General features: G+C 38.2%; 1 protein-coding gene across 2 annotated transcripts in view; it reads right to left on the bottom strand.

The window, feature by feature from the left end:
* LOC131351817 (NACHT, LRR and PYD domains-containing protein 12-like) overlaps nt 1–12,325 on the bottom strand; it is a 39,839-nt gene extending 27,514 nt beyond the window's left edge. For both annotated transcript variants that reach the window (XM_058387428.1, XM_058387429.1), the window contains exons 1-8: nt 12,217–12,325; nt 8,990–9,112; nt 7,945–8,055; nt 6,280–6,331; nt 5,645–5,849; nt 3,615–5,376; nt 757–930; nt 218–385 (exon numbers count right to left, since the gene is read on the bottom strand). In XM_058387428.1, the coding sequence (XP_058243411.1) occupies nt 218–385; nt 757–930; nt 3,615–5,376; nt 5,645–5,849; nt 6,280–6,331; nt 7,945–8,055; nt 8,990–9,060 (2,543 nt within the window). In that variant the 5' untranslated portion in view covers nt 9,061–9,112; nt 12,217–12,325. The remainder of the gene's footprint in view (nt 1–217; nt 386–756; nt 931–3,614; nt 5,377–5,644; nt 5,850–6,279; nt 6,332–7,944; nt 8,056–8,989; nt 9,113–12,216) is intronic.
* Between the last annotated feature and the right edge of the window lie 639 nt (nt 12,326–12,964).

The following is a 12,964-nucleotide window of genomic DNA, read 5'->3' as shown; positions in this document are numbered from 1 at the left end:
TTAATTGTATAACAGCTCTGTGATGAGAAACAGGATTAGTCTGTTGGGATGATTTTTTTCTGATTCTCTTTAAAAGCTTTTAGCCAGAACTGAATCAGTAAGCAGGAAATTATAAAGATATTTGAGATTTAATAGAAAGTACTTTCATGATATATTTTTATTCACATTTTCTTCACAGTAATTGTAATAATGCATTTGTTATGTATAAATAGTTCACCTCAGTGTGTTCAGTGTACAGTCTGGATCCTGTAGTAAATCAGTGAGCAGCTTCACTCCTGATGCTCCAGGGTCGTTCCCTCTGAGGTCCAGCTCTATCAGGTGAGATGATTTCAGAGCTTCAGCCAGAGCAGTGTATCCTTCCTCTGTTATACTGCAGTCTGAAAGTCTGAACAAAGAACAAAATCATTGTACCAGTAGAGATGTATCACTGTATTTTAGTGGTGGCTACAAAAATATATGTCTACTTAAGAATCAAATCACATTTGTCAGTTAATCAATAGTAATTTATAAAGTAAAAATATACTGGATACTCAGATGGTTGTTCATAAATACATATATTTTACTTTAGCTTTCTTTTTTTTTAACTTTCAGTTAATGTTAAAATCCTGCTTAATTTTCCATGTACAGGTGTTATACCCCTATACAGATCAGAAAATAAACATGTCATTATCAATCTGTAATTATTTTATTCTTTATTCAATCTTTATTTCAGCCTTTATTCTCTGTGTATTAGTTTCATAGGAGAGATGAACTGACCTGAGTTTCTCCAGTTTACAGTTTGGACTCTTCAGTCCAGCACAAAGCAGCTTCACTCCTGAGTCCTCCAGAGGATTACTGCTCAGATCCACCTCAGTCAGCTTGGAGGATTCTGAGCTGAGAACTGTGTGTAAAGCCGAGCAGCTTCTCTCTGTCAGGTTACACTCACTGAGACTGAAAGGAGAAAATGTCAGAGGAACTCAGAAAACATTCAACCCTTTATGAACACAGACATAAATATAAGAGATAAAATCAGTGATATACAGTTTATTCACAGAATTACCAAAATGACCAGTGTTATGAGTGTGATAAGAGGTTGGGTCAGTATTACTGATGCACTGTAATATGTATAATATATGTCTATATACACTATATTGCCAAAAGTATTCGCTCACCCATCCAAATAATCAGAATCAGGTGTTCCAATCACTTCCATGGCCACAGGTGTATAAATTCAAGCACCTAGGCATGCAGACTGTTTTTACAAACATTTGTGAAAGAATGGGTCGCTCTCAGGAGCTCAGTGAATTCCAGCGTGGAACTGTGATAGGATGCCACCTGTGCAACAAATCCAGTCGTGAAATTTCCTCGCTCCTAAATATTCCACAGTCAACTGTCAGCTGTATTATAACAACGTGGAAGTGTTTGGGAACGACAGCAACTCAGCCACGAAGTGGTAGGCCACGTAAACTGACGGAGCGGGGTCAGCGGATGCTGAGGCACATAGTGCGAAGAGGTCGCCAACTTTCTGCAGAGTCAATCGCTACAGACCTCCAAACTTCATGTGGCCTTCAAATTAGCTCAAGAACAGTGCGCAGAGAGCTTCATGGAATGGGTTTCCATGGCCGAGCAGCTGCATCCAAGCCATACATCACCAAGTGCAATGCAAAGCGTCGGATGCAGTGGTGTAAAGCACGCCGCCACTGGACTCTAGAGCAGTGGAGACGCGTTCTCTGGAGTGACGAATCGCGCTTCTCCATCTGGCAATCTGATGGACGAGTCTGGGTTTGGCGGTTGCCAGGAGAACGGTACTTGTCTGACTGCATTGTGCCAAGTGTAAAGTTTGGTGGAGGGGGGATTATGGTGTGGGTTGTTTTTCAGGAGCTGGGCTTGGCCCCTTAGTTCCAGTGAAAGGAACTCTGAATGCTTCAGCATACCAAGACATTTTGGACAATTCCATGCTCCCAACTTTGTGGGAACAGTTTGGAGCTGGCCCCTTCCTCTTCCAACATGACTGTGCACCAGTGACCAAAGCAAGGTCCATAAAGACATGGATGACAGAGTCTGGTGTGGATGAACTTGACTGGCCTGCACAGAGTCCTGACCTCAACCCGATAGAACACCTTTGGGATGAATTAGAGCGGAGACTGAGAGCCAGGCCTTCTCGTCCAACATCAGTGTGTGACCTCACAAATGCGCTTCTGGAAGAATGGTCAAAAATTCCCATAAACACACTCCTAAACCTTGTGGACAGCCTTCCCAGAAGAGTTGAAGCTGTTATAGCTGTAAAGGGTGGACCGACGTCATATTGAACCCTATGGATTAGGAATGGGATGTCACTTAAGTTCATATGCGAGTCAAGGCAGGTGAGCGAATACTTTTGGCAATATAGTGTATATCTACTGGACTAGTACACATTTTGTGTAACACGTTTAAACCACTGCTGATACTAAAAAGAGTAATCTACTTCATCAGTATGTATGATGAATCATTTAGAAAACATTTTGTTTCAGTCTCTTTCATCTGGTTGCTGCCATGTGCCGTTAATGATGAGCTCCTTATGAGCTCTTAAGTTTAAACAGTGCCATGTTTTTTTCCATGACATGGGGTATATGGTCACTTCTATCAAACTATTCAACTCAGTAACACTTTAACAAAAAATAATCCTCACAGGAGCCGTGGATGAGAAAAGCAAAAATAGGGTTTATTGCACGTCAGCAGTCAACTTCAGATCAATTCATCAAGACTTCCCAGAATGATTCACCAAAATTCCCCTCAATATAAACTATTCCATGATGCTCCTCCCATATTTTCAATAAATTCTTTGCTCAAAATTTTTCCCATAATGTTTAAGTTAGAGCTTTTTAATTTCACATTGTTTCTGGTTTCTCGATTTTAGATTCCCATTAGACATTAACACAACATCTACATCATTTTCTGGCACTCTTAGACACCAACATTTTGTCTCTGCTTGAGTATCTCTCCACTTACACCCCCCCCCGTCTTTCCTGCTTCTCCACTCTACCACATCCTGCCAGCTGTGGCTGGAGCTCATACTTCAGTTTAGACTGAGATGGCCTCTTCAACCCATCCTATCACTCCTGCTACAACCGGACCTTATCCTCACATTCATTCTAGTCAGCCCCAGCCGGGGCCTAGCTGCCTACCATTTCATTAAACTGCAGTTTTCATCAAATTCTGTACTGAGTGTGTTTATTTCCATTTTTTTATTTCCCACAAAAGTATATTTAATAGATAGCATGAGGGAGGACTGAGCCATTAGTCTCTAGAAAAGTATTAACCTCTCTCTCTCTCTCACACACACACACACATACACACACACACACACAGCCGTCATTTTGCCCTCTCACAATGTTCCATGCTTGGAATATATTTTATGTGAACAATTTACACTTTGTGTTCATTATTAATGTTCTTCTCAATAGCTCATTGTGCCCAGGTCAGCATTCCTCTCTATTAAACACCCTGTTTAAACACTGTAAAGGTGTCAACAATGTCTAACAATGTCTCCGTATTTAAGATAAATATATTATCCAGAGTATTTAGGAATATTTCTGTAAAATCCAATCAGAACAGCTCTAAAAACTGAGTTTAACAGAGAAACAGGGTTTACTTACAGAACTGTTGTAGCTTGCTGGACGACTGGTAACAGTCTCTTAAAGCATTCATCTGATCTTATAAACTTCTGTAGGTCAAACACTTCCAGATCCTCCTCTGAGGTCAGCAACACAAAGACCAGAGCAGACCACTGAGCAGGTGAGAGTTCAGCTTCAGAGAGACGACCTGAGTTCATGTAGCTTTGGATCTCTTTCACCAGTGTATCATCATTTAACTCGTTCAGACAGTAGAACAGATTGATTGATCTCTCTGGAGATGGATTTTGTTCAAACTTTAACTTGATGTATTTAACTATGTCCTTTCGGCAGTCAGAGCTGCTTCCTGTGTGTGTCAGTAGACCTCGAATGAGCTTCTGATTAGACTCCACTGAGAGGCCCAGAAGGAAGCGGAGGAAAAGATCCAAGTGTCCATTGTCACTCTGTAAGGCCTGGTCCACTGCACCCTTGAGGAAGTCGGACATTTCTGATGTGGTGAAAAGACCAGACAGATCAGTGGTTTGTTCATTTGTTTGTTTTTTATCATTGAAGCAGAGAAACGCATATAATGCAGCCAAAAACTCCTGAACACTCAGATGTACAAAGCTGAAGATCTTCCCCAGGTGGAGTCCAGACTCTGCTCTGAAGATTTGGGTACACACTCCTGAGTACACTGCCACTTCTCTGACATCAATGCCACACTCTCTCAGGTCTTCCTCATAGAACATCAGGTTTCCTTTATCCAGCTGTTGGAAAGCCAGTTTTCCCAAAGCCAGGACACTCTCTCTGGTCTTCTGTGGATCAGGGTCATATTTCTGACTGTACTTTTGCTCCTTGTGTTTGATCTGAAAGATCAGGAAGTGTGTGAACATTTGAGTCAGAGTCTTAGGGATCTCTCCACTCTCTGCTTCACCCAACATTCTCTCTAGAACAGTGGCTGAGATCCAGCAGAAGACTGGGATGTGGCACATGATGTAGAGGCTTCTTGAAGACTTCATGTGTGTGATGATTTTATTGGCCAGGATCTGATCACTGAGCCTCTTCCTGAAGTACTCCTCTTTCTGAGGATCACTGAACCCTCGTACCTCCGTTACCTGGTCTACACACTCAGGAGGGATCTGATTGGCTGCTCCTGGTCGAGTGGTTATCCAGAGGAGAGCAGAGGGAAGCAGATTCCCCTTGATGAGGTTTGTTAGCAGAACTTCCAGTGAGGCTGACTCTGTCACATCACTCAACATCTCATTGTTCTGGAAATTTAGAGGAAGTCGACACTCATCCAGACCATCAAAGATGAACAGAACTTTGTAGTCATTACTGTCTATTACTTCCAGGTCCTTAATTTCTGGGAAAAACTGATGAATAAGGCTCATCAGAGTGAAGTTTTCCTGCTTCAACAAATTCAGCTCTCTAAAGGGAAGTGGAAACAGGAAGATGATGTCCTGATTTGCTTTTCCTTCAGTCCAGTCCAGAATGAACTTCTGCACAGAGACTGTTTTTCCAATTCCAGCTACTCCTTTAGTCAGCACACTTCTGATGGACTTGTCTTTAAAGAGCTCATTACATTTGATGGGTGTCTCCTCTGTTGCTGGTCTCCTGGACACTGTCTCAATCTGTCTCACCTCATGTTCATTATTGATGTCTCCACTCCAACTCTCTGTGATGTAGAGCTCTGTGTAGATCTGATTCAGAAGTGTAGATGTCCCATGCTGTGAGATTCCTTCATTAATTCTTTTACATTTATTTAGAAGTCCAGATTTGAGCTTTCTCTGATACACAGAGGCCATCTCTAACAAACAGAACAATGTCATGGTCATAATTTTAATGTATGAACAACATACTCAATGTGAAATTCAATACAGGTCAAAAACTGGATTATCTTCCTAATATATACATCAGTAAGATGTAAAAGAACCAGAACACTAGGATTCTCCCTGAGTCATGTGTTTGTTGTAAAACTCTATTCATTAGATTATAATCAGTAGGATAATATGGACCAGTGGTCCAGTGTGTTTCCGTTAAAGTGATAAAATGTTGTAATAATCAGAAGCTCTTACTGATCTGCAGGGTGTGAGCGAGATCTTTCTGCTCCATGTTCTTCAGGATGTACAGTGTGATTTTCAGCACACCCTCTCTAACACAGTGCAGATCCTCTTCCTCCACCTCCCCCCTCTCAGAGCATGCTGGGTAATCAGCACTAAGTACCTTCTTGTACTTGTTCAGCTCATTCTTCAACATTGTGATGACTTTGTGCTCCAGCTCCTGATAACATAAAAAATAACATATCCTGAAAAAACACGATAACATAAAATTACTAAGAAAAAAAGAATCTATTGAATTCTGGATTCTGATTGGTCAGAAGGTGTGAACTGGATTAATTTTCTCATTCTTATCTGTTTCTATAGTAACAGCTGATTTATAAAGATTTGTATGGCAAACGCTCCTCATCTATTAACTAAACATGTGTCTAATCATTACTACGGTGAAGTTTTCTTTAAGTAGACATTTATTTCACATTCAAGTCTCCAGTGTCAGCACTTTGTAAATCAGAGGTAAAGATGACATTAAAACAGAATCAAATACACTTTTGTCTGATTACAAATAATGCTGCTGTAAATGTAAACTATTAACTGAAAATTACTTTAATATTTAATAAAAAGAGTGTATATTATTTACACACACACACACACACCTTGAATATGGACTCCATTGTGCTGATGAATTTTGGGTTCTGTTTTTGGTTTCTGTGGATAAACAAACATGTTAAATTATGACTGGATAAACATAGTAGATTTTTCACTGACAAGCTTCTGGTTCTCCTGGGTATTGCTTATTTTAATATTTTATTTAATCCTATCCCTTATTGACAAACTCTTACTTTTCTAATCAGAAACCACAGGGATGCAAATATTAAACTTTTTCACGGAGCCACCACTGTCCTATCTATTCTAATATACCGTTAATTTTAGAAAGGTTTATACCCTAACACTGTGAACTACTACTGTGTAGAACTACTGGCTCCATCAGGTCACGACATTGCCATTATGATCAGCTTTATGGGGCTTTCCTGTGTGTGGTGCAACTAGTAAACATGCTGTACTTTTGGCAGAGGAGATATTTAGAGTAAAGTTGTTAAATTGTAGTGAAAATGTAGTTTCTCTGGGTGTTTTAACTATACCATTAGAGAGAAATTACTCCATATTTTCAGTGTATTTAAAAACAAAACAAAACAAAAAAACACAGCTCAAATACATCCAAACCTGCCAATTCCCCTCACTGCCACAAGAGGACTCTGTTTCAGCTTTCTCCTTTATGAAGTTTTTATTTCTTATTACATTATACTGACTCTATCATAATAAAATGTACTGGTCTTGTTTCTTGTTGGTTCTGTTCACACAGATTTCCTGACCTGTTCTTTCAGTTCACCGGTTTTGTTCCTGTGGTCAGTGTTTTAACATACCATTTTCTCAATACATATAATTCATTTTAGCGTACATTTGAACATTATATGTGAAATCCACTAACATCAAACACTCCATTTCCCACAGTACACTGCAACCTACAAAAATGTTTGCACTGGACTCCTCCCACAACATACATGTTCATGGTCACCTTTCTGGTCATTGTCACTTGTTATTATTATACTTGGAGTTACATAATCACAGTGACTATTTTAGAGGACTTTGTTTTCATTTTAATGTTGTGAAGTATACACTCCCTTCTGTTTAGTCTGTGGTGTTACCAGGACATTTGTTCTGTTTATGTTTACCTGTTTTTTTACTTTTGACAAGTTCTTTGTGTTATTGTATTTAGCCTAACCCTTGTATTACTGTTTGCACCTCGACTGACAATTGCCTAGTTTTTCAACTCTGTCTTTGCCTTACATTTCTCGGATTTGTCTTCTGTGTTTAAATAAACAACTTACCTGCATTTGTATCTGCAAGCCTGTTTCGGTTCTCTGTTTCCAGTTGAATATCTCCATTTGCTCCAGCAAATAAAGCACCTGTATACCTTCTCACCTCTAGCTCCTAAATTATTGTGATTACTGCCAAGCAGTGAGAGCCCTGCAGTATCACATGTTGGGTTGAGGAAGCTGACTATGATGAACTTTGACAAGATAAATATGGTAGATTTTCCACTGACAAGCTTCTGGACCACCTGGGTGTCGTTAGGTTTTATTCTATCATGGAGTTTACCAAGGGTTATTGGCAGATTCCTTTATTGACAAAACTTTTTTTTTTCTACCCAGAAACCACAGGGATGCTAACTTTTGACTTGTCACTTGTAGCCACAGCACATACAGTACATTAAACTACATTATACATGACTTGAATAAGTAAGAAGACAAGAGGAATACCTTCCCACAGAGGATGTTCCAGCTTTAAAGTTGGGAGGGTCTGGCAGTGAGCGGTCACTCTTATAGGACACACAGCTGGACACAGGTGAGATTGGCCTTTCCTTAGTTTCACTAAAACAAAGAGAAAGTTTTAAAGATATAAAATATAATGATTTAAATATCTTAGGATGCCATTATGTATATACAGCTTCTTTATATATCCTGATTTGAAAGGTGCTTTGGCCAGAGCACAGTCAGCCATACTGAACCTCTGGACCAGAGCAGAATAAAGACTTGCAACTAGCAAACATACTGTACTTTTGGAAGAAGAGATTTTCCGAGTAAAGTTCCTAAAATGTAGTGAAGGTTTGTTATTTAACTGTAACATACAGGGAAATTGCTCTATATAAACAATCCAATGTGTGTTGAAAAGATGCTTGCAATGTGTGTGTGTGTGTGTGTGTGAGAGAGAGAGAGAGAGAGAGAGAGAGAGAGAGAGAGTTTAATCACTTTCTGTTTTAGGAAATAAATTACGACTCTGATACAATTTCATGGTCTCTTTAAGAAAATCTTCATAATTGCAGATATTTAAAAAAGAAGCTACAAAAAAAGACACATCCAAACCTGTCAATTCCCCTGGCTACCAGCAGAGGGCTCTGGTTCACCGCTCTACTTTTTGGACTTGTTGCTTATTACATTACTGTGACTTTATCACACAGCTTTACTGGTCTTGGTTCTGTTGGTTCTGATCACACAGATTTCCTGACCTGTTCTTTCAGTTCTTTGGTTTTGTTTCTTTTCCCAATAGATTACCTTGCCATTACCATGGCGCTGCTAGTTTGCTACTAATTTTGATATTTATTCCCATTTTTGGACCATTTAGTAACATATTTTTTCTTAAAAATTTTTAAACACTATTTTTAAAAATAAATAAACATATTACATTCTGCACAATTCTGCACTATTTTTTTTATAGATTTAGGTTAGTGCATGTAAATATCCTTATGTGTATTTAGAACACTCAGACAGCAGTAAAATATATATCATTTTTAATCTTCACACTTACCTCTGTATCTTGTGCTGCTCCTCTTGATGAATCATTTCAGATGTTCTGAGATCCTCACACTCCCCCGACATTATTTCAGAAAGTCTAATGTCTGCTGTCTCTTAGAATTAGCGTAGCTTTGTCCTGGTGAGAAAACAACAGTAGGTTACAGTAGGAGTTTTATCTGGGTCATTTAACCTGGACCTTCAGAGACTTGTCCTGAAGCCACTCCAGTGTTGTTTTGGTTGTTTGCTTAGGGTCATTGTCATGGTGAAAGGTGATTTGTTGTTTCAGTCAGAGTTTGTGTGAGCTCAATAGGAGGCTTTCTTCAAGGATGGTCATTTATTTAGCTGCATTCATCCATCCCTCAATTGTTACTAGTATCCTTGTCCCTGTCACTGAGATGCACCCCATAGCATGATGCTGCCACCACCATGTTTCACCATAGGAATGGTATTAAACAGGTGATGTGTTCAATTTTCACCTCACCAGACCAGAGAACCTTTTTTCACATGTTGCCCTTATTCTACCATTCTGCAAGAAAGACTAGATTTATGAAGTACTACAGAGATGGTTCTTGGTCCAACAGGTACTTCCATCTCTGCACAGGACTTCTGGAGCTCTTTTAAAGTGACTGCTGTGTTCTTTCAAGGTTGTTCCAAGCTTCCTTTCAAAACTATTTAGGTCATGAATTCCAGATCAGCCTACAAACATGGACAATGAGAACTACAGCACCAAACACTCTCAGACTCAATCAGAGTCACTGTCATGATCACACACACATGGACCCACTCAGTATTTACTTACATTCAGTATTTAAGGACTCACTGCACAACAGCTCATTGTAAAGTATATGCTCAGTGTCACATATCTGTCTCTACCAAGCCTGTAGATTCAGTGCTACAGTATTAATGGTTACAAGCAAATGTCAGGTTTCTGGTTTATGTTGTGTCTTGTTTGTACATCACCTCATTTCTGCAAGTTGACTCTGACTCTGCTTATCATTTTGGAGTTGTTTTCTTCAACAAAACAAAGAATCTCAGCCTCCAACTCAAAGTCCCCCTCTGAGTGGACACACTATAGGGTGGTTATAAAGTCTTCCCCAATTACCTATTACTGTTAAACACTTACAAAAACGTCACTAAATCTATAAAAATCAAATAAAGAAACTTCTTTTAGCTTGGATGAGAAGGAGCAACTGGCTTTAATGTATCAAGATGATCCTTAACAACAACAACACCAAAATGGCACTCAAATACACAGCGTCAGGCTCAATGCGGTCAAGTGCACCGGTCTGTAAAAATCCCTGATATTTATCCTGGCATTCTTACACCTCCTATCGCTTATTAGTCTCATGACTGTTTTGCAAACTTTTCTGAGAATTAATATACCCTATAAAAACAACCCCTCCTTCCTTTAGCTCTTGTCTAGCTTTTTATTTTAACTGATGACCATGTGAATACCAATCACTGACCACAGTGCTGTTAATTATATTTGTTCAAGTGAGCTCTGTCTTATTGTTACAAGTGTTGGTATCATTTACTAATATTAGTTATTACTAATAGTACCAGCAGTTTATTTATTATGATTATATCCCATACACTGTATAATTGTATTGTGAGGATCATTGTGGTTACCTGACATTTAGTTATTTTCCCAAAATCTTAAGGGAGGACACTATCCTTATTTAATTACTTACTTGTGACTTAGTTTCACTTGTTACTTAGTTGTTTAAACTATTTTGTTTATTCTTACTGATGCTATGGCTCTCTCATTCACACTATCCTGTTCTTTTCTGTCAGTTTAATCACATCACATACTTCATGCACTATCATGTATCCTAGTATCCGGCCCTAGATTCACCACATCTGTGCTTGACTACCATTCACAATCTTTATACAGTAAATACGGTATTTTAGTGGTATTTTTAGTTTTCCTCACTTGTCTTAGTTATTACCCACCACTAGAAAGGTTCTTTTTTACACACAGCCACCTTACAGGCCTACATAAGCATCATATCTCTTCAGCTTCTCTTCACTCTGTGATGTCCACCTATACCATAATGTCTGTATAATCTATATGAATTTTACTTCTAATTTTGTTTTGCTTCCTCATGCTTCCCCCCTATCTATTCCGACACTGACATTTACTGTTAATCTCCATCAGCCTCGATTTTAGTGACAGAAGAGATTAAATGATATAAGAGTAATTAAACATATGTAATCATAAAAGGAAAACTTAACCACCACACAGTAACCTGAAATCTTTCCTTTTATTAAAAAACCCTGAGGAATCAGTTACTGAGCTCTAGAACCCACTGAGGGAAAAATGAGTTTAGTTCTTTGTTAAACTTACATAGTACACTATTATAGTTATTAATAACTGACATTAAATCAACATATTGATCTAAAATCACATCAAATCACATAATTACATATAATTTCTGTATGAAAATTTGTGAAGTTTTGCATTTCTCTGGTATTAATAGATGTGTAAAGAGTTTAATATTTAATGTTTATATTTATGTACTGTATATTCAATGCCCCTTTATATAATATCAAGTACAAATATCAAGGTTTATTTTTAATAAATACGAGGAAGTACTCTGTCAAAAATACATATATATGTATGTTAAAAAGTTATTTTACTTCCTCTATATTTATTCCAGATCTCTAAACCTCTTCAGGAAATAAAAGCACAGTTCTCCTGTGGTTTATAAAGCAGGTGTAGGCTACACTCAGATATTTATCTGACTTGTGATGTAAATAATTTTATTATTCAGGACAGAATCGTTAAAAATCATTCTTTCTTGTGGAGTATGAGATGTTCCGATCTGAAACTAACGGTTTAGAGTCTCTCCGACATTTCAGCAGTTTAATCTAAAATGGCGCCGAGTGTGTGTGAGTGTGTGTGTGTATGTGTGAGTGTGTGTGTGTGAGTGTGTGTGTGTGTGGAATCTAACCACTGCTGCTTTATTACTGCTTTATTAGAGAGAGAGTGGACATGTGTCAGGAATTATTATACTGAATATTAATCTTATTCTCTCTGTAATAAACAGCTGTAATCTTTCCCCGTATGTAATAAAGCCCGCATGGAGCACAGGTCTGTTCACTTCCCTCAGGATAAGATGCTGCGTTACACCGCGATATCCGATAAACACAACAATAAACTGTGGAACACAGAAATGTTCTTCTTTTACTAAATAATCCTAACAGTCACAGATTACAGCTTTATATTCATGTACTCACTGTGATTTTATTCCACAAAGAACTTCATGTTTTTCTCTTCACTAAAACAACCTGCTGACTTTCACTTTCACTTCTAACTGATACGCAGAGGAGAAAAGGAGGAGGATTTGAAAACATCAGGGGCAGAGCCCGAAACATGGGGGGGGGGGGGGGGGTAAGCAAGGATAACACGTTTTGTAAGGGCATTTTTATATAATATTGTTTACTGATAAACACCTAACACAAACAGTATGAAACTTTAGAAAATTTCATTCAATCTTTTTTCTGACTCCTCCCATCATTTCAGAGTCTTACTACTAAAAAAGTAGTTCATTAAATTCATTACATTTTCTCTCTCACAGGTATACCATGAAATATTATCTCTTTTACAGCTTGTGTTTGAAGCAGTGTCGTGTAGATCCTTTATTATTATTATTATTATTATTATTATTATTATTATTATTATTATTATTATTATTATTATTATTAAACAATAATTTGATATTATACTTGCACCTCTTGTTTCATTCCTCATTTATACTGACACTACTGTATGTATTATTCTTTGTTTATTTATTTATTTTTTACAGCCTCTCTTCTCTTCTCTTATTGTTCTCTCCTCTCTAATTCTCTCATCTCTCCTGCTGCTTGTATCTTGTCTACTTCATGCTCTTGGTGACTTTTCTATCCTATTTCTTTGAGGGTGGAATCATCAGAGCGTATCTCCGAGACTGGACTTGAGTAAAACGGTCAGTTACCATACGAGTAT

Source organism: Hemibagrus wyckioides, linkage group LG04 (genome assembly GCF_019097595.1).
Source record: "Hemibagrus wyckioides isolate EC202008001 linkage group LG04, SWU_Hwy_1.0, whole genome shotgun sequence".
NCBI lineage: Eukaryota > Metazoa > Chordata > Actinopteri > Siluriformes > Bagridae > Hemibagrus > Hemibagrus wyckioides.
Note: the sequence above shows the minus strand (reverse complement) of the source record. Positions and strands in the feature narration are given on the sequence as shown.